This window comes from Malus domestica, chromosome 16, assembly GCF_042453785.1.
Source record: "Malus domestica chromosome 16, GDT2T_hap1".
In the NCBI taxonomy this organism is placed as follows: Eukaryota; Viridiplantae; Streptophyta; class Magnoliopsida; order Rosales; family Rosaceae; genus Malus; species Malus domestica.
This window is the reverse complement of record NC_091676.1, coordinates 13,035,576-13,057,065: the sequence shown is the minus strand read 5'-3', so window position 1 is coordinate 13,057,065 and position 21,490 is coordinate 13,035,576. Positions and strand designations below refer to the sequence as shown.

At 37.5% G+C, this 21,490-nt stretch overlaps 1 protein-coding gene across 1 annotated transcript; it reads left to right on the top strand.

The window, feature by feature from the left end:
* Positions 1-19,004: 19,004 nt before the first annotated feature.
* Positions 19,005-19,379, top strand: LOC139192998 (uncharacterized). Its single transcript, XM_070815953.1, has one exon. The coding sequence runs from the start codon at positions 19,005-19,007 to the stop codon at positions 19,377-19,379; it is 375 nt and encodes a 124-aa protein (XP_070672054.1).
* Positions 19,380-21,490: the final 2,111 nt, after the last annotated feature.

Here is a 21,490-nt window from a genome sequence, read left to right as displayed (position 1 = left end):
GAAAAAAGTGACCATATTTTCAGTGGCGGAGCTAGGAATTTACAATAATGCGGTCAAAAAAATAGCTTTCAAAAATCGATCATACTTTCATTTAAAAATAGATTTCAAACTCAAATATGAAATCCCACATACACCAATAGCTCTCACTCATACAAAGAACAAGTAAAGAATACAAAAATACATAACAAGTTTCTCTAGCACCAATATGAGTGATTACTCAAAGGAGAGCAAAAAATGAAGTAATCCAACGAGAACACTAAATCAGCAATTGCTGCCTTCTTTAAATAGTGCCCCATGTTTTTCTCACTCTTTGCATCTGCTTCTCTCTCAAAATGGTAGGCCCATGAGCTTTTTTTTTCAAATGGGAGAGCTGAATGCTCTCCCTGGTGTGGCTCTCATCTCTTTTCTTTGCTCACAAATTGGAGCTGTCGATAGATAGCTCTTCTCTCTTCTGTTGTTGTTCAAAACCAAAAGGCATAGCCAGGGTCGGCCCAGGCCCAGTCCAGGCAGGGTGACCGTCCAGGGCCCAAAAAAATTAGGGGCACCAAAATTATTAGGGCGGTATATTTATATATGTTTTTATAAAAGTATAAATTTATAAAATTTGGTTCAAAGACACATAAATTTAACTAGAAATGGTGGTTTGTCATTTGAAAATAATGAGAAGGTCTTAGGTTCAAAACACCATGTGTGCTTATTTACTTTCTATTTTTTACAAATTTCTTTTTATAAGAGTATAAATTTATAAAATTTGGTTAAAGGATCAAGAAGTTTAATTAGAAACAATGATTTTTGTTGTTTAACATTAACAAGAGGTCCTAAGTTCGAAATGTTATGTACATGTTTATTCTTTTCAATTTTTACAAATTTTTGTTTGGTTGTTAATTTATTTTTAGTTACTATCTAGTAGGTAGGGTTGTTATTTTTAAATATTCGTTTTAATTCAAGTCTAATCTTCAACAAAGAATAATATGTAGACCAAATTTGCAAATTATATGACGTGTCATCAAAATGTTTAATTTAGTGCCCATTCATTAATAATACATATCAATTAAAGACTCAAAAACATCATTATTTTTTAGTCCCATATTGACAAGGTTAGTAAATAAGAAAAAAAACACCTCACGATTTATTCAAAAACACATTCAAAGTTCAAATGGAAAACAAAACTCATCATCTATCTACTTGTAAGCCTGTAAGTTTTTTTGTTTCCCTCTTTCAATACAAAATAAATTAGTCCTTCTATGTTTCTAAATTATTGAGTTTGAAGTGTTTTTCTAAGTATATTTTTTTCGATGTCTTATGTGTGAAAATAAATAATTTTCTTACATGAAGTTAGGGCACTTTTTTTTACGTCGCCCCAAGCCTCAAAAATCTCTGGACCGGCCCTGGGCAAAGCAAATGCCTTAATATATATTGGATGTTGCCAAAACAAAAGGATATGCCTTCTCTCCCATTATAAAACCAAACTCATCAACCTTTCTTTTTCTTATTCTTCGAAAAACCAAAGCAATGCCTCTTCCCATTTTTTTCTTCTTTCCACCCAAAAAAAAAAACAGAGTGGCCCAACAAACTTATTGGGGTCAATGAATTCCATTGCACCCACCTTAGCTCCACTAGTGCATATTCTACTTAGTTGCCACTTGAGGTAGGGTTTATGAAGTGAAAAGGTGTGATTATTCACCACTAAGATTTAAATTAAATTATAGAAGATGGGCACCCAACAACTATATCCAACATAGGCAATTTTCCATACAACAAAAAAATTTGTTCTCTAGGTCAAGAGTTTGATATCATCTACTGTATAAACAATAAAGGTCCTCTAATGATTGGGGAGACCGGCGTCCACCAGTGAGGTGATAAACCATGTCAGCTGTCCAATCCACATCAATAATCCAGTCAGCCAAACTTGATAACAACAACACCATTTCTCGTGTATAACATTCAAACCTGCAAGTAGAGTTTGGATAAACATCAACCTCTTCTTTGTAAAGTCTGCTGCATAGTTTTGATCATGATAATTATCAAATATGTTTATCTTGTAAATGTTTTGATATAGGAGATAAATCTACTTGTAACTGAATACCTTGTAATCCTTATAAATGGAAGGCATCACTCATTGTTAACTGAGTTGAACCTTCAAATTGCACTGTGTTCAAGCATTCTTATTTTCAAGTTGATATCTTTTATGGTATCACTGAGCCCAGTCTAACGACAACTTCAAAACACCCTAATTTTTTTTTTCTTCAATGGCCTTTGAAACTGGATCCCCTTCACCTATCCATTCCCCAGTCATTCCCAATGTCTCCAATCTCCTCACTATCAAGTTAGACTGTAGTAACTATCCTATGTGGCAAGCACATATGTTGCCTTTTCTTCGTAGCTGGAACTTGGTTCCTTTTGTCAATGGAACCAATGTTTGCCCTTCTGCCTTCCTCAAAGATATTGCCGTCAACCTTACTGCTGAAGTTAATCCGGCCTACAAGGCCTGGATCCAACAAGACGCCATGGTGATGTCTTAGTTAAATAGTTCTGTCCATCCTACAGTTCTTGCCACTCTCATTGGTAAGACTAGCTACTACTTTACCTGGACCTCTCTTAAGGAATGATATGTTTCCCCGTCTACTGGCTGTTTCCTTCAGCTTCGAAGTGAGTTAATGAACACCTATCGCCTTATCCATTGCTGATTTTTTGGATCATGTCAATTATATCACCGATACTCTCTTCCTCTCCAGTTATCCTATCTCTAATGCGGACTTAGTGGCCATTGTTCTTAATAACGTTGGCCCGGCTTATGAGAGTACTATTGCATCTGCACAGGCTCGAGAGGAAGCCATTTTATATGCTGCATTAGAGTTCCTTCTTCTCAGCATTAAGCGATGCCAAAAGAGTCAACACATTCTTCCTCCTGAAGCTACACCGACTGTTCTTGTTGCTTAGCGAGAAGAATGTTTCGGTGGTGGTTTCCAGGGCTGTGGTTCTTCCTATCAAGGTGGACATGGATCTTCTTCTGGTGGTTGTAATTTTGACTCTGGGAATTACCATAAACCTAGAAGATCAAGTTTGCTTATCCCTCAGCTCCTCAACACTGGTCCAACAATGATGGAGTCATTGGCGTTGTACCTTCCAATGGTGGTTCTGGAAGTAATGGTTTTTATTCTTCTGGGAGAGTTCAATGCCAAATTTGTCATCGTCACGGCCATGCTGCCATTAACTGTTTCAATCATCTGAATATGGCATACGAGGGACATGTTTGTGGCTATCATCTTCAAGCTTTTGCTACAGCTGATCCATCCTCAGGCACTGGCAGTGCCCCTACTGTTCAGAACTGGCTCTTTGATTCTGGCGCCAACACCCACATCACCAACGACTTAGCTCAAGTCCCTAATGCTCGTGACTATCATGGAACTGATCATGTGAATGGAGTAGTTGCTGGCACAAGTTTGCATATTTCAAAAGTTGGACATTCCTATATTCGAACACTTAATCAAACCTTTAAATTATCAAACACCCTATATTGCCCTACTACCACAACTAATGTCATTTCCATCAATCGTTTTACCACCAATAACAAGTGTTCTCTAACTTTGTCTCCTACCTCTTATCATGTTCAAGACATGCAAACGGGGAAGATCCTTTTGCACGGCCAGAGTAGGAATGGATTCTCTCCTTTTTCCAGTCTTTCCATCTCAAACATTAATGGCGTTTTTGCATGTATCGGTGCTCGTGTGTCATATAGTATTTGGCATTCTCGTTTAGGACATCCATCAAGTTCTATTTAAATTTCTTGTAGCTAGGAATAAATTGCCCATTTTTGGTAAAGTCACCAATGAAGTGTGTCACTCGTGTCCACTTGGCAAGAGTCATAAATTACCATTTTCATTATCTACTTCTTTGTCGTCGTTTCCTTTATAATTGATACACTCTGATGTATGGACGTCACCGTCCCATTCTATTAATGGATTCAAATATTATGTTATTTTTATCGATGATTTCTCTCGTTATTCTTGGATTTACCCTTTAAAATTAAAATCTGAAGTCTTTGCAACGTTTGTTACTCTTAAAAAATTAGTGGAAAACATGTTCAGTACCACAATCAAATCATTTCAAATGGATGGAGGTGGAAAATATATCAATAATAATTTTCAAATTTTTTTGGCTACTCATGGCATACATCATCGTTTCACTTGCCCACATCATCTGGAACAAAACAGCTTAGCCGAAAGAAAACACCGACATTTGGTCGAAATCGGACTTACACTTCTTGCCCATGCTTTTTTGCCTGCATCTTTTTTGGTTGAAGTCTTTCATACCACTAATTACCTTATAAATTGGTTGCCTACAAAAGTATTACAAAATGATTCTCCATATCACAAATTATTTTCCAAATCTCCACAATATGATTTTCTTAAAGTATTTGGTTGTGCATGTTTTACATACTTACGTCCCTACAACAATAACAAGTTGCAATTTCATTCCAAAAAGTGCATATTCCTCGGGTATTCATTGAACCAACAAGGTTATTGTTGTTTAGATCCATCTACAGGTCACATATTTTTATCTCGTCATGTTGTTTTTTATGAAAATTCTTTTCCATACAAAGACTCCATTCCTATTGTCCCGTCTTCTTCCTCTGATACACTTCCTGCCACGATTGAAATAGGGCCACACTATCCTAGTTCAGGTTATCCCATCAATCCACACCTCACTCCCCCTATTCTACCTACTAACCTCACCACTTCTACTCTCACTGCCATTCTCATATCCTGCCACACCAGTCCTCAGGCTCCTCATCTTCCTACCCTTTCATCCAATCTTATCACCACTACATTAGACCCATCCCTGTTAGGTCCCACACCCACCAACTTTTTCCCAAGTTCGAATATAAGGCAGTCTTCAACAAGTCAGCACCAACCACTAACTACTTCCTCTCACTCTATGGTCACACGTGGTAAGGATGGGATTCAACAACCCAATCCTAAGTATGTTTTACTTGCTACTAATGTTGATAAGCTGGTTGAACCTACATGTTTCAGTCAAACAAACAAGTATCCTGAGTGGCGGTAAGCAATGGCAGATGAGTTTAATGCACTCCAACGCACAGGTACCTGGACTCTCATTCCTTGTCAGCCACATTTCAATGTTCTTCCAAACAAATGGGTGTATCGCATCAAGCGTAAGTCTGATGATTTCATTGAACGGAACGGTTCAAAGCACGTCTTGTTGCCAATGTTTTTCATCAACATGAAGGTCTCGATTATGGGGAAACTTTTAGTCTCGTTGTGACTCATGCAACAATCCGTCTCATACTGTCCATTGCTCTTCACTTCAATAGGCCTATTCGTTAACTTGACGTCCAAAATGCATTTCTTCATGGCACACTGGTTAAAGAAATGTTTATGAGACAACCATCAGGCTTTGTAGATCCTCAATACCCTACTCATGTTTGCAAGCTTTGTCGTTCTTTACACGGCCTTAAACAAGCACCTTGGGTGTGGTTTCAGTGTTTCTTTCATCACTTTGAGGACTTAGGCTTTATTGCTTCCACTGCTGACTCCTCCCTGTTTACATTCTTCAATGGTCCCACTATCATTTATCTTTTGATTTATGTTGATGACATTTTAGTCACTGGGAATTATGCTGCTCAAATTTCAAGTTTCATTGCTCAACTTGGAAGACTATTCTCTATGAAGGATCTTGGGCTACTTAATTTTTTCTCCGTCGCACCAAGATGACCGATTGCAAGCCAACTTCAACTCCTGCTCTTACTGGTTGATGTCTTAGTCTTCATGAAGGGGAACCTCTTTCTAATGTGACAAAATTCAAAAGTGTTGTTGGTGCTCTTCAATACCTTCTCGTCACACGCCTTGACATTGCTTTTGCAGTTAACCAAGTTTGCCAATATATGCATTCATCGACAACCACTCATTAGGCTGCTGTCAAACGTATCCTTCGATACTTAAAAGCAATGCATGATCATGGCCTTGTCTACACTGCCAGTCCCCTCACTCTTACTGCGTATGCCGACGCTGATTACGCTGGGGACCTAGATGATCGACAATGCACTGGAGGCTACTGTATATTCCTTGGCAGCAATCTCATTTCGTGGAGTTCTAAGAAACAAAAAGGGGTCTCTCACTCTAGCACAGAAGCGGAATACCGTCAACTTACTTACACTTCAGCAACTCTTTCTTAGTTCAGAAACATTTTCCGTGATCTTCATCTTCATCTTCATCTTTCTCTTCCACGTCTCTGGTGTGATAATATAAGTGTTATTGTTGTTGCCTCTAATCCAGTCTATCAAGCTAGGATGCGCCATGTCGAAGTTCATTACCATTATGTGAGTGAAAAAGTTACTCGAAAAGAAATTGTTGTTGGTTATGTTGCTTCCACCGATCAGCTCGCTGATCTTTTCACGGCTTATCATCCCAACAATTTCTGTTTCTGGTATCCAAGCTTCCTATCTATTCCCGCCCGCTTAACTTGAGGGGCCGTGATAAACCATGTCAACAGTCCAATCCACATTAGCAATCCAGTCAGCCAAACTTGTTAACAGCAACACCATTTCCCACGTATAACATTCAAACCTGCAAGTAGAGTTTAGATAAACATCAACCTCTTCTCTATCAAGTATGTTGCGCAATTTTGATCATGATAATTATCAAATATGTTTGTCTTGTAAATGTTTTGATATAGGAGATAAATCTCCTTGTAACTGAATACCTTGTAATCCCTATAAATGGAATACGTTGGCATCACTCATTGTTAACTGAGTTGAGCTTACAAACTGCACTGTGTTCAAGCATTCTTATTTTCAAGTTGATATCTTTTGTGAGGCTCATCAACTCCAACACACATCTGCATTTCTCAACTGAACCAAGTAACTGGAATAATCGGCAAAGCACTATATTCAAGCACCGTTTGTTCTCCTGAATAACTGTTACTGAACTTAATGCTGCTATTACAACCCGGTTCGGTTTCCTTGACATCCTGCAGCTGAGACAAATTTGAAACTCTCAACCTGCATCTGCAAGTATTTAGTCAATGCAAGCACCTTTGGAAGTTGAGAAATTATGAAAAGGGATACATATGAGTTGCAAATAGAACTCTTGCAGCAGCATCATTACATCAATGTTTGTTTTGAGAATATAGAATCACCGAAATTGAAAAGCTGCCAGAAGCACATCAACAGGAAAACTTGGAAAGAAAAAAATGCGAACATCTGCCAGAAAGATTGCATATATATTTCACCCAGCTTTTGTTTACCTTACTATGTATAACACAGTAGAATCCAATATTTTAAAAGTTACAACCCTAACATGTTGGCATGCTCCCTAAAGTCGTGATGCATTTTGCAAGACAGTATAGGATTTCAGTAACTCCATTTGAAGCCATGAAGCTATTACCTCCAGAAAGTACCTTGTTAGGACCCATCTCTAACTATATGGTATTTTATTTTGAAAGGTGGGAATTTACCAAAATCCCTTATAGGCGAGAATGTTGACTTTGGTTGACCCTCATGTCGTGACACGTATGAGCTATTATTTTAGCGTATTCGTGTAGTATTTGTCACTACGAACGCGTGTGCGCAAGCGGAGTTGAAATCGGGTTAAATGAAGTGAAAATATTTGGGTTAAAATTTATAAAATATTGATAAGATGACTAAAAAGTAACAAAAATATATATTTAAGTTCTAAAAATAAGTTAGTCTGTGACTTAGGCTGATACTGCATCATACGTTTCATTCTTATATTACTTAGTTCATGTCAAGCCAATCGAACTTAATCTCTGAAACTAGTCTAGTCCGAAATAATCTAGTGTAACAAATGCACCAGTATATGTAGCCAGGCTAGGATGGGCTCTGACCTTTTTCAGTTGGACCTCTGCTGGACTAGGATAGTATCAGAAACTTCAGTCTATAACCTGGTCATATGAAAAGCTAGGTGGAAGGAAGGAACCAAGCCGATGACATCTAAGCTCTCGTGCAACTGAATTAATGGCTGCAAAAAGGGACTGCTATTCGCATGGGGCCTTGGTTTTCGAGAGATTGTGATGGATGGATGATCAAGGTATCGCGCAAGAAATAAATTCTCGTGCAAGATTAAACTTTTTAAGTCGACGCGCTCCAACTTTCCTTTGTCGATGGCAACAGCGCGCGGGAATCCAAATAAAGCTGAAATTTTATGGGAAAATTTTGTTATTTTTCTTCTATATGACTTTATACAAGAAAAAAAGGGCCAAGCTAAGTGATACCATACAATATATTTTTGCTTGACTGTTGCTACAAGTAAGATGAAATTCTCCACATGACCTCTTTGGATTCAGAAGGGATGGATAACTGTGGATTGCCACCAGTTATCTTCCCTTTTGAAAAAAAAGAAGTGATACAATATAGCTAGCTTTCTGTTACACTAATGGAGGAACCAATAGTGTAAGAATTCGTAATTTTTGTATAATGAATTGTCATTTAGAAAAAGAAAAAAAAAAGACAGAAACCAAACTATTGCTACGTACTAAAAGCCTAAACTAGGATTAGGGGTGGGTTCAAAAAACCGAAAACCAAACTAAACCGAAACCGAAAAAACCGAACCGAAAGAAAAAACCGAACCGAATTGAAAAAACCGAACCGAACCGAATTCTTTTGGTTCGGTTTGGTTTTAGTGATCTAGAAACCGAACCGAACCAAATTAATTAAATTAAATTTTTTATTTAATTATTTGTTTTGGGTATTATTTTCTAAACCCAATTTGTAAGTTAAAATGTGCTAAACCCAATGTGTTGCCAAACTTTAAGCTCAAAATATTAAAAAAAGGCCTATAAAAACTCTAAACCCTAACCTATTATTTATCCCCCATATAAGGTTCCGGAATCAAACCTCATCCTGAAGTGCCTACATCCATCTCCATAGCATTGTCTACTTCTGCCATAGCTTTCTTTTCCAAATCTACTCTCATATAACATGTAACAGAATCCATAAACATTTATTTCGGGTAGATTACTTGGGTAATTTGTGATGGAAAAGAATCCAACACACACTAAATAAATCCACCCACACATTACTTTTACTAATCAAGTTGTCAACATGCAGTTACAAGCAAACAACCTTGATATTTGAACAACATCATACAATTTAACTTTTCTAAGTCATTTGTACGATTTTTGTGTTGTGAGGTTGTTAGTTTGGACTTTGGAAGACTTGATTGATGATTTTAGTTCAACTTTAAATGTTTATTTTCATTGTCTTTGATTCTAGTTAGAATGCTTATGTTATGATTGTGTTGGATATGTTAAAATTTAAAATTTCAATGTTTTTCATTTTTTGAAAGAAAAAAAAACAAAAAACCGAAACCGAACCGAAAAAAAAAATGAACCGAACCGAACCAAAATTTCGGTTTGGTTTCGGTTTTGGCAAAAAACCGAACCGATTTAAACCGAACCCACCCCTAACTAGGATGGTGCAAGGTGAAACTAAGCAAAGTTGCACCATTGTTTAAAATTGTATTATCTTGCTCAATAATAGGTTGTAATTGTGATTTAAAAAGTCAAATTAATCAAATTCTATGAGCACAAATTCATACCGATCTCATCGTAATCATCACAAGCTTGTTTTTGTAATTAAAGAATTTAGAATTGCCTTGTTGATCTAAATTCTAATTATTTTATGTGATGTAACATGGCCAGTGTAATTGGCATTTGATTTTCCATATATTGATGATCCCACTGTCACTATGCTGCGGTTGCACATGCTGCTTTGAACACTATTCTTATTCTATTTTGATTCAAAATTATTGACCTTCCTGTGTTTGAGGAAGTTCCTGCACAAGTAAAAATATACAAAAAATGCTAGAGAGATCAAATACATATGATGTGATAATAATAGCTGCACTTCTGCTGATCCTAATATGCACTATGTGGTTAGGGTTTATTACTAAGTAGTGAAAGCCAAACGTTTGTTTTATTTTCAAGTAAGCAAAACCCTAATTATGTGAAACTTTTTGAATTAGTGACACTATGAGGAAGTGAAAGTAAAAAAGTCTCACATCCGAGAAAAGAGAAATCTTGTATGAACTTATAAGTAAGTTGAGTTACTCCTCATATTGCCAATTGGTTTCATGGTAGAACTTCAACTTCCTTCATAGTGTCAAAGCCAAGTTGGCCCATGTGTGAATCCCAATGGCTACATGTGCTCCAATTCGCCAATTTGTGTTATCCATGTGTGTGTTGTCTACGTGTTTGACTTGAAAATTCACCACACATGAGAGGACGTGTGAGGATGCAAAGGTAAAAGAATCTCACATCGGCGAAAAGAGAAACCTTGCTTTGAGATTATAAGTGCATCATTCTCAATATTGTCAATTAGTTTTATAATAGAACATCAATTTCTTTCAAAATACTACATAACACATGAAAGCGGCATATAATGGATATTATATGTTTGGGTTTGGTTGGAACATTAATGTTAACAGCTCAGTTAAATAAAAATATGCCCTTTTAATTTTATGCCAATTCTCATGTTCGATTCCTCAACCATAAGTTTCGCTTGTATAAAATAAAATACCGATTATGACCAACGGTACAACCTTGCAAAGCCCAAAGTTTGATGCTTCTGATTCTCACGTTCACATCCCAATTCCCAGCTATTTCGTTTGAACTTGACGCCAACATTTGTGGTAATGGCTGCAGCCTGCGTTCTGCAGGTACCTTCTTAGTCTGGAAGTAACAAGTTCATGCAATACTTTTTCTGAGAAACCATGTCACTTAATTAATAATTTACCAGAGACAAATATGTCACGTAACATTTATTGAAAATTTGGAATCGAATGTAATTTTCTTCTTGCGTACCATATGCTCTTTTATTTGATGTTTTCTCCTTTTGCTAGATTATGGTTTTAGTCTCTTTAGTTTGGACCAAGTTTGATTTTTATTCATATAATTTTCATGATACATACTGCGTACTATAGTACAATTTAAAGACAATAAATTAATTTCTGATAAAACTAGAGCATGCGTCGGAATAAAATAAACTTTTACATGTATACAACAAATATGTGCCCACCTGTGATAATTTTGTAAATAAAATAATGAATTATTGTCCTTTAATTGCAATAATTATGATTTTGTAATTTTAAAATCGTGAAACCTGAAACTACATTGACCAAAATAATAAATCTAAAGTCTTTTTCTTTGTCTAACCAAAAGACATATTATAATTTGGTCCTTTTCTTTTTATAACCAGAAGACAAAATCGACCAAATAAAGACAAAAAGAAAGTTCCATCATCATCATCATTAACCCATTTAAAAACTCAAACGTAGAATCAAGAGTCACCCAAATAGCAAACATATAATAACACATGCCATCCACATCAACTTTCTCATTCTCCAATCACTTCTTAGAAAAGCTCTTCACACCCTCAGCCAAACTCGTCATCCACCCCTAGTTTAATCCTCCAACCCACCAAACCAAAACACAAAAGTCAAACAAAAAAAAAAAAAAACACGGCCACCTATAGCGGCGGCACCGGTCTTTTTTTTTTCTGGTGAACTCACCCAACATGTGCTAGGGTGTTTTTCTAGTCAGCCCGAGCCCAAAACTAGGCATGGTACCTCTGCCTGCAGCAGCTATAATTAAAAAAAAATATTATTGAGCTCGCTTGTAGCGGCCCGCTGCATCTCTTTTGCTCAGCCCATAAGAGCAGCTCCACCAGAACTGATAGCCCGATGGGCTGGCTATCAAACAGTGCTAAAACACCCGAGCAAGAAGGTCCAGCCCAAGTTGGCGATTGAGCTCGAGGGGACCTGAGGGAGAGGCCCGGCGAGAGTAGTTGGCCCGAGAGCCCGATGGCCAGGTGACGCAAGGCTGACGTCGGCGACGTCAGCCATGTTTTCTCTCTTTTTTGCATCAGGCGCATGCGCTTCAAGCACGCATTGGCATGTGTCGTCCGACACGGTTTTAGACGTGGGGCCCATGGCACTTTTCTGATATGTTACCGTTGGGGAGGCCACATGGCTTCCCCATGTCCGTTGGATTTCAACGGCAACATTTTATGGACTGTTGGATTTCCATTGGTAAATTTTTTTAAAACCTTATTTAATTTCAGCCGTTGTATCTGAGATCAACGGTCCACGTTATTTGCCTTTATAAATTAAAAAAGAAAAAGAAAAAGCTGTTTAAAATTCTGAAATCTTACCATTGTGCCACATGGCACAATCTGGAGTGTTGGATTTCAATTTTTTTAATCCAACAGCATAGATTAATTATGTGAATAAAAAAAATTTAAAATGTAAAAAATTAATAAAAATCCGAAGAAAAAAAATTGATTTTACTTTTCTATAAATACCTTCTCATTATCTTCTACCTTACACCACAATTTCATATTTTCTCAACTACTTCCAACCACATCCCTATCTTTCTCTCAAAGTTTCAATCCAATTTTTTTCCTAACAAAATGACTAATGATGCAGGTACGAATTGGACGCTTATTGAAGATGTTACGTTGTGCACTAGCTGGGTTGAAGTTACTCATGATCCGATTACGGGTAAAGAGATGCAGTTGCGAGAAATGTGGAGTCTTATTCATACCAAATATCTTGAGAAAATTGGTGGGAAAAGAACTAAAGAATCGATGTCCAGTCGTTGGAGAATACTCAGCCAATCGTTTAGTATGTGGAGAGACGCCTTGGCATAAGCGAGCAGTAATCTTCGAAGTGGGGAAAATTTAGCAGATCAGGTAACAATATTTTATTTATTTGTTTGTACTATACCCAAATTTACATTAGCTACTTTGATTATAATTATTTCTTCTTCTGCATTGTGCAGACACTTCAAGCACAAGTTTGGTATAATGCCAAATCCAAAAACAAAAAGCAATCATTCACCCTGTGGGAATGTTGGAATGTTGTTAAAGATTGTCCTAAATTCAGAGTTGTGCATGTCGGTTCAGATGTTGTCATGAACAACACCCCTCTACACTCTACGCCCGATCATGCCTCGCATGTTCATGAAGATGACGCAGAAGAAGTGCCGGATATGCCCCCCTGAACAAGCGTCGAGGTCTACCCATTATCCAATTAGGCCTCAAGGTAAGAAGGCTTTAAAGAGAAAATGGTGTGCTTCCAAGAATGATTATGCAAAGTAGAAGAACTTGCTCGCCAAAGTGAATTGACTTTGGCGCGGGAAATGGCTAAATTTGAGGTTGATAAGGCTAGAGATGAGGCAAAAGCTGCAGCTGTTGAGAGAGAATTTCAAGTTAATGAGAGAGAAAGATAGCTACTTAGGCAAGAAATGGGAGAGATTAGAGAAGAAAGAAGGGCTCAACGAGATAGTGACATTATGAACACGCCTTTAGAAGGGAAGTCTTTGAAATCTAAATATTTTTGGAATTCGGAGAAAGCGAACGTGGTGTGAAGGAGGCGTGCAAGAGAAGCGAGAGCAAGAGGAGATGATCCTAGCACCACAAATTGCTTAGGTGATGATTTTCCATTCATGAGCCCATAATTTTCCAATCACTTTGTTTGTAATCGGAGCTCATAATTTTCCAATCACTTTGGGTTGTAATTTCTTATTTATTGAATAGAGTACTTTATTTAAACTAAGAGTATATTTATTTAATTTGGTAATTTATTTAAACTAAGACAATCTTTATTCAAAGGATATAAACACACCAAATAAAATTACATAAACATACCAAATAATAAAAAAATCACTAAATGAACTTAAAAAATATACCAAATAAAATTAAATAAACACACCAAATAAAAACAAACACACTAAATGAACTTAAGTATCTTGAGCTTGTTTGACTTCTCACTGGTGATCTATCAAGTCAATTTGACGGGCATTATGCATATATGACTCCTGAAGTGCAGTATATCATTGAATGAGTCTTTCATTGTAACGTCCATCCCTTTCTAATGGCTAATGTTGCACGGGTTCTTCGATGGCGTCATGAACACAATATATTTGTGTTCTGGAATTGTTTATCGTGTTTGGCTCATATTCATCAACGGCATCATAATCGTACTCATCTTCCATAATCATATTGTGAAGAATGATGCACATCATCATGATGGATTGAAGCGACTCTAAATCAAACATTCTGGCAACACCCCTGACAATCACCTAGTGAGCTTGGAGGATACTAAAACAATGCTCCACATCTTTCCTGCACCCATCTTGATAGCTTGCAAAGTGTTTGGCTTATATTCATCAACGGCATCATAATCGTACTCATATTGTGAAGAATGATGCACATCATCATGATGGATCGAAGCGACTCTAAATCAAACATTCTGGCAACATCCCTGACAATCGCCCAGTGAGCTTGGAGGATACTAAAACAATGCTCCACATCTTTCCTGCACCCCTCTTGATAGGTTGCAAAGTGTTTTTCCTTTGCACTTCGCGGACGTGGCACTATTTTGACAAACAATGACCACCTTGGATAAATGTCGTCTGCTAGGTGGTATGGCATGTGGTACTTATGTATGTTGACCTAGTACATGACTCTTGGTGCTTTTCCTTGCAGGACATCGTTGAATACTGGGGATTGGCAAGGATATTGAGGTCATTTTAAGCTACAGGAACCCCGAAAAAGGCATGCCAAATCCATGTATCAAAAGATGTCACCGCCTCCAAAATGATATTTTTTGCTCATTGTTTTTGTCCTCATAAGCGCCTTGCCATGCACTTGGACAATTTTTCCAGGTCCAGTGCATACAGTCAATGCTTCCAATCATCCCAGGAAAACCTTGCATCTCGCCATTCTTCAGAAGCCTTTGCAAGTCCATCTCAGTAGGTTTCTAGAGGTACTTTGCAGTGTAGATGGATTCGATTGCTCCACAAAACCTCATCAAGGACTTAAGAATGGTTGATTTCCCCATCCTTATTATCTCATCCACTTAGTCTGCAGATGCTCCATATGCAAGCATCTGCAAGACATCATTTATTTTTTGCTTAGGAAGGAAACCCATAACACCAAAAGCATCATTCTTTTGCATAAAGTAAGAATCATGGTTGCAAACAGCAATCATGATTTTGTTGAACAAATGTTGTTCCATTCAAAAGCAACGTCTAAAGTACGTATCAAGGAATGCACTATTACGGACAAAATAATCATCCAAAAGATCCGTACCTCATCGTTGTCTGCTTCTATCAAGGTTTGTGGAACCGCTGGGCCTGCAGATCTGAGCCACAGCTTGGATGACTCGACGGGAATGTAAGGTCTGGCCATTCTTGCTTTGTCATATCTCCTTCTACACTTCTCATCATCTTCCATCTCATTTTGGGCCACCTGGAGATTGAACATTCCTTCTGATTGGTTAAACAATTATTCCTCTTACTGATTGATTTCCCACATCATCCTTGAAGAATAAGACATTGTAAGAAGGAATAAGAAACCATGAATAATGATACAAATTTTGATTTTGGTGAAGAAAGAAGCAAAAACTATGAATAATGATAGAGATCTTGAGAAAATTGGTGTGAGATTTATGAGGATGGACAGTGGATTATGTGGAGGATTCATAAAGGATTAGGTTGTAGATAATGCCACGTGGCATGCTGTCATTGGTTAAAAATCTTATCGAAATCTATCTTCAAATATTGTAAACAGATTGTGACACATGGCACGACGTGATTGGTTAAAAATCTTATCAGAAATCTATCCTTAATGATTTTGAAAAGGTAATGACACGTGGCACGACGACATTGGATAAAAATCTTATCGAAATCCATCACCAATAATTGTCTTTTCGGATAATGACACGTGACGCAATGAGAACAATTAAAAATATTATTCAAAATTACAAATAAAATTATTTTGTATTATTTTATAAATAAATAAAATACTAATATTTTATTGTCTATTGCCAGGGCTATTCAGTGTAGGATGGAGAATCAAAAGACAGTTACTGTTCACTGGGTGGATTAAATAGTGAATAGCCATATAAGGCTTTTGCAACGGTGGAGTTGCTCTAAACACCAGCCCGTGGCTATTGTGGAGTAAAAAAAATGTCAAAAATCCAAAAGACGACATGTGGACTTTATCTCCGAGAAGACAAGATTGCCCTCAATAAATGGGCAGACACACAAATAGTCCCACATGCAGCTCAACATCCTTGGAAGTTCAAGCAATAGACTACGATTGTTCAAAGCTCCTCTGCTAATGGCATGGAAAAGTCAAAGACATTAAAGATAGGATTAATCACCAAATCTTATCTTTTATACATTCCTAGTTGAAGATCAACCACATGAAGTAAGGAATCCTCCTTATAACCAATCAAGGATACTTCCACCATTATCCCAAGATATTACCTCCTAATTAATATATTGGGAATATTCTTTCCTCATTCATCCAATGACTGACACACCTTGGCCAATAGGATGTCGCCATGTGTGGGCAAAACTCTAACACTATGGTCGGTCACCTCATCTTATAAATACCTTAATTTCCACCAATTTTTGGTAAACTTTTGATGCGCGTACAAACCCTAAATGCACAGGGAAAAACCATCACAGTCGTGCCTACCTGCTCTATAATTCCTGGATGCCCTCGATCTTGCACCACAGCTCCCAGCCGTGCCAATCATGCACATCGGCTCCTTGTCATGCTAGATCATGCTTTACGGCTCCCCATCGCGTGGACTCATGCTCCGCAACTCCCAGCTGCGCCAACCAGGCCTATGACACTCTAGGCTTCAAAACATTCAATGACGAAGCAAAACATAAGGTTTTAACCAGCAACCCCCTTGGCTAGCAACAGACTTAGCGATGAAGAAACTTGCAATCCATTTAGATTTTCAGCTGGCCACCAACTAAGCCTCAAAAGAGCACATGACAGATCATCCAAGGATGGCGCAATACTTGAAGAATGTTTGGGAGTAGCTCACTACATTTCCCACTTTCACCCTTACATGGGTTCCACAAGCAGTTCAACATCTTAAGCAGATCGTCGAACAAGACCTCACAGGTTGAGGACTATTGGGTTTTATTACTTATTGATCATCACTCTTTATTGGCCCGAAGCTCAATAACGAAAAATCATCAATTCATAAAATTATTGTCGTAGGCCCTGAAGACCTACGTGCATTTATCTGTTGCATACTTTTATGTATATATTGTGTTTGCTTGCAGAAACCCATGAACCTGAAGTTCATATATTTTTCAAACCCGAAGTTTTTGAATGTGCTTGAAAACCCGATGTTTTCTTAAAACATTGCACCCATGAAAAACCCTAAGTTTTTCATGAAAATTTAAACCAACACATGTCTAATAGATCCTGAATGTTCTACTCCTACATGAATGGATTGATAAATTTTGTCTCCATTGCACTAACCACAATTTTGTCAATTTGTGACATGGATATGTCGAATTTGAACAAACTCGACCTTACTGCTTTAGAGGTCTCTGGAAGAAACTGTCTCAAATGAGTCCAAGATGTGAAGCTCCACCTCCTTGCTAATACCCTTGAAATCCCAATGTTTGATGCTTTTGATTCCCGCATTCACTTCCCAATTCCCAGATCTTTTGTTTGAATGTGACTCCAACATTTGTGGTAATGGCTGCAACCTGCATTCTGCAGGTACCTTCTTAGTCTGGTCCTAAACGGTGTGAACCTTCTGTGTAATTTCACAATTCCATACGCGGACTCGTCACTCGGTTACTCGGTCAGGCGAGTAAAATCAAAATACAATCCATTACATTTTCTGAGAATTTCTTCCCACACAAAAAAAGCAGTCTAAAACCATGTCACTTAATTACCAATTGACAAGAAACAAATATGTCCCTTAGCATTTGTTTGAAAATTGGAAAGGAATGTAATTTTCTTCTTCCACACCATATGCCTCTTTTATTTGATATTTCTCTTTTGCTAAATTATGGTTTTGGTCGCTTTAGTTTGGGCGGAGTTTTACTTTCATCCATATCGTTTTCATGATGCATGTTGCTTACTAATATTGTAATTTAAGGACAATAAATTAATTTCCGATAAAATTAGAGCATGCGTGAGGATAAGATAAACTTTTACATGTAGATAACACCTTTTATGTGCCCATTTTTTTTATAGTTTCTTTAAAATAAAATAAGAGGTCGCACTTGGTGCGATGGCAAGTGCCTTCGCCCATGAGCGGTAGGTCTCGGGTTCGAGACTTGGGAGCAGCCTCTCCATAAATGGGGGTAAGGCTAGCCGACATTCACCTCTCCCAGACCCTGCCTAAAGCGGGAGCCTTGTGCACTGGGTACGACCTTTTTTCTTTAAAATAAAATACAAGTTATTGTCCTTGAATTGCTACAACTATCATTTTGTAATTTCCAAATCGTGAAAACTGAAACTACAGGGGCCAAAATAATAATTCAATCATTTTCTTTTCTTTTATTTTTTATTTTTTGACATAAGCAATAGAGTGTTTAATTACTATCAACAACCAAACACAAGAGGTGCCAGATGGGTACAATTTCTCCAGTGATGAATTTCTTGATCTGGAAATAGTTTGCAAAAGATACAAATAATTTTAAACCCCTATACGTCTACACAATAGACCACCACGAACAGAAGCCCCGGATAAAACTGTCACAAAGAAGGCAGACGCGACAATCCTAACACTGGTACCTGACATAAAACCATCGACAATGAGGCCACATAAATCGCATAAGCGACACAAACAAATCACCGGAGCAAAACAAAATTGCTAACCTAATTCAGTCCTTTTCTTTTCTTTTTATAACCAAAGACAAAAAGAAAGTTCCATTTGAATTTTGATTGTTCCAATCCATCATCATCATCAACCCAAATAAAAAACTCAAATTTAGATCTAAGAGTCACCCAAATAGCAAACATATAATAACACATGCCATCCACATCAATTTTATCAGTCTCCAGTCACTCCTTAGAAAACCACTTCACAAGTCGCAACCTCAGCCAAACGCATCACAGCCACCCTATTTTAATCCCTCCAACCCGCCCAACCAAAACACAAAAGTCTTACCAAAAAAACACAACACACAAAATGATACATCAGGAGAGGCACGCCGGAACTGCCCCCCACGGGATTCTACTAGCGTTGGTGGTCGTGGCCTTGTTCGTGGTGCCGTCCTATTTAGGTGAACAAGGGGGGGCCATAATCGAAGCCTTCAGCGAGCTTTTGAGTCAGTTGGGTTTTCTCCTTCTCCCCATTATTCTCCTCGTGATCATCATTCAGTTCCTGTCTTCCAGCGGCTCCTTCGTCTCCTCGTTCTCGACCGGGGATCCCTACACCACCCACAGCATTAGTGGCTCGCCGTCGCCGGTTGGGGTTGCATTGTTTCTCTGCCTCGTTTTATTCCTTCTTTACAACAAGGTTTCGATCTTTGGCGGCGGCGGCGACGACGAAGGGGAGGAGTAGTTACGGCGTGGATTCTGCCGAGTTTTAATGCTTGTAAGTGTGTATTTATTTACAGAGAATTATACAGCTTGGAAGGGATACAGGAGTACTAGTATTGGGATACGTACTTGAACTTCTTATCATGTATGAATAAACATGGAGTGGGGTTGAATTGTAATTAGAGGGAATAACCAGGTGACAAATGGAAAGGGGTGATAATATGAGGATATTTTGGTCATTGAAAATAGTTGAGGGACAGTGCCGGTGCGAGACGCGGTGTTGCCTGCGGTCTCTTTGCGACTTGTACTTTTGTGTTGAAGGAAGTAATTTCTGTACATTCATTTTTACGTTTCGCACGCCTTTTTAATTTTGGTTCTTGATTTTTATTAGATTTGTTCAATCGCTCGGCTAAAAAATTGTGTTCAAAAGTGAAAAATGATGGAAAGAAATTACGTCAATTGTTCTTTCTTTCACGAGTGCACGTGGACGCTCCTTTTGATCTCATCTCTTTTAGTTTTGAATGCATTGGGCTCAAGATTGATGATTTTCTTTTTTAAGTTCATTAGTCTGTAATTATATCAATAAATGAAGTAGTGAAGAAATGGGGATCTTTGCGAATCTGAGATCCTGAAGAAAGTGAAGTGGAACATGATACGAAATTCAAAATTGGTGGAGAAAGAAGCAAAAGATCCTTCCTTCTTTGAACAAAATTATAATGGGGTTTTATCAAAAATGATTCTTAGAAAATACCCTCATCGTCAAGATGGTTTCTAAAGTAAAAAATCGGTCAGTGTAGTCCTTGAAAATAGGTGTCGCAAATCAATATGGTTCTTCCTTCACAATGCTATTAAAAATTATGTTAAGTGCTGAAGTAGCACATAAATGGGTCCCACAAGATTTACAGGTTTTTTTTTTAATCACAAATGGTCTCTGAAATTGACTCACACTGTCAAGATAGTCCCTGAAATTGACCCACGCCATCAAGATGGTCACTAAATTAAAAATCGATTAATGTAGTCCTTGAAAATATGTGTCGCAAATCAATATGATCATTCCGCCACAATTCTATAAAAAAATTTGTTATGTGTTGATGTAGATTTAATAATTAATTAAAAGAGATGTCCAAATACCTTTTTGCACAATAGAATTTTTTTTTCTTATAGTAGGACCTACTCTGAATAGAGTGTCAAAGTGTGTCGATCTAGGATGCACAATGAAATTGACCCTCACCAATGGTGATCTCGATCTAGATTCAATTCGGTGAAGGGTGTCGAAATGTGTAAAGATGAGTGTATTGAGATTTTTTTTAGAGAATAGACAATGAAGAAGGTAGAGAAATGTGGACTGGGATCGGAGGTGATTGCAGGACTGGGTTTTTTGGTTCATAACTTTTTATTAACTATTAAATTATTAAACATATTTGTAATTTTTATTTAATTTAATTAGACTTGTGTGATCCATTTATGTGTCACATCAGCACATAATAAAATTTGTGACAGAATTGTGACATAATAACTAAATTGATTTGGGACAATTACTTGAGGGAATACATTGATTGATTTTCAATTTCAATGACCATTTGATGTCACAAGTCAATTTCAGGGACTATTTTGATATCACAGGTCAATTTCAATGACCATTTGTGAGAAAAAATGACTTATGGGACTCATTTATATGTCAGACCAGCACTTAATGGAATTTTTAACAAAATTGTGAAAAAATGACCATATTGATTTGCGACACTTATTTTTAAGGACTACGTTGATTGGTTTTCAATTTCAGGGACCATCTTAATAGTGAGAGTCAATTTCAAAGACTATTTGTGATAAAAACCCAATTATAATTAAGTGAGTTTTACAGTTGGTCTCTAAAATTGACCATTCCAATTAAAATAGTCTCTCAAATAGGGAATTCATCAATTTGGTCTTGAAAAATGACTCTCCAAATTATTCTGGTCCTTCTGTTAACCTTATGTCAATTTTATTTTGTTAGAGTGCTGATGTGACACACAAGTGAATTCACTTATCTAATCAAACGGTGACACGTGGCTTAATCATAAAACTTTTTTTTTTTAAACTGAAAAAAACATAAAGAACAGCCGCCCCCGAGGGCAATGCCACCTCTCGCTCCTC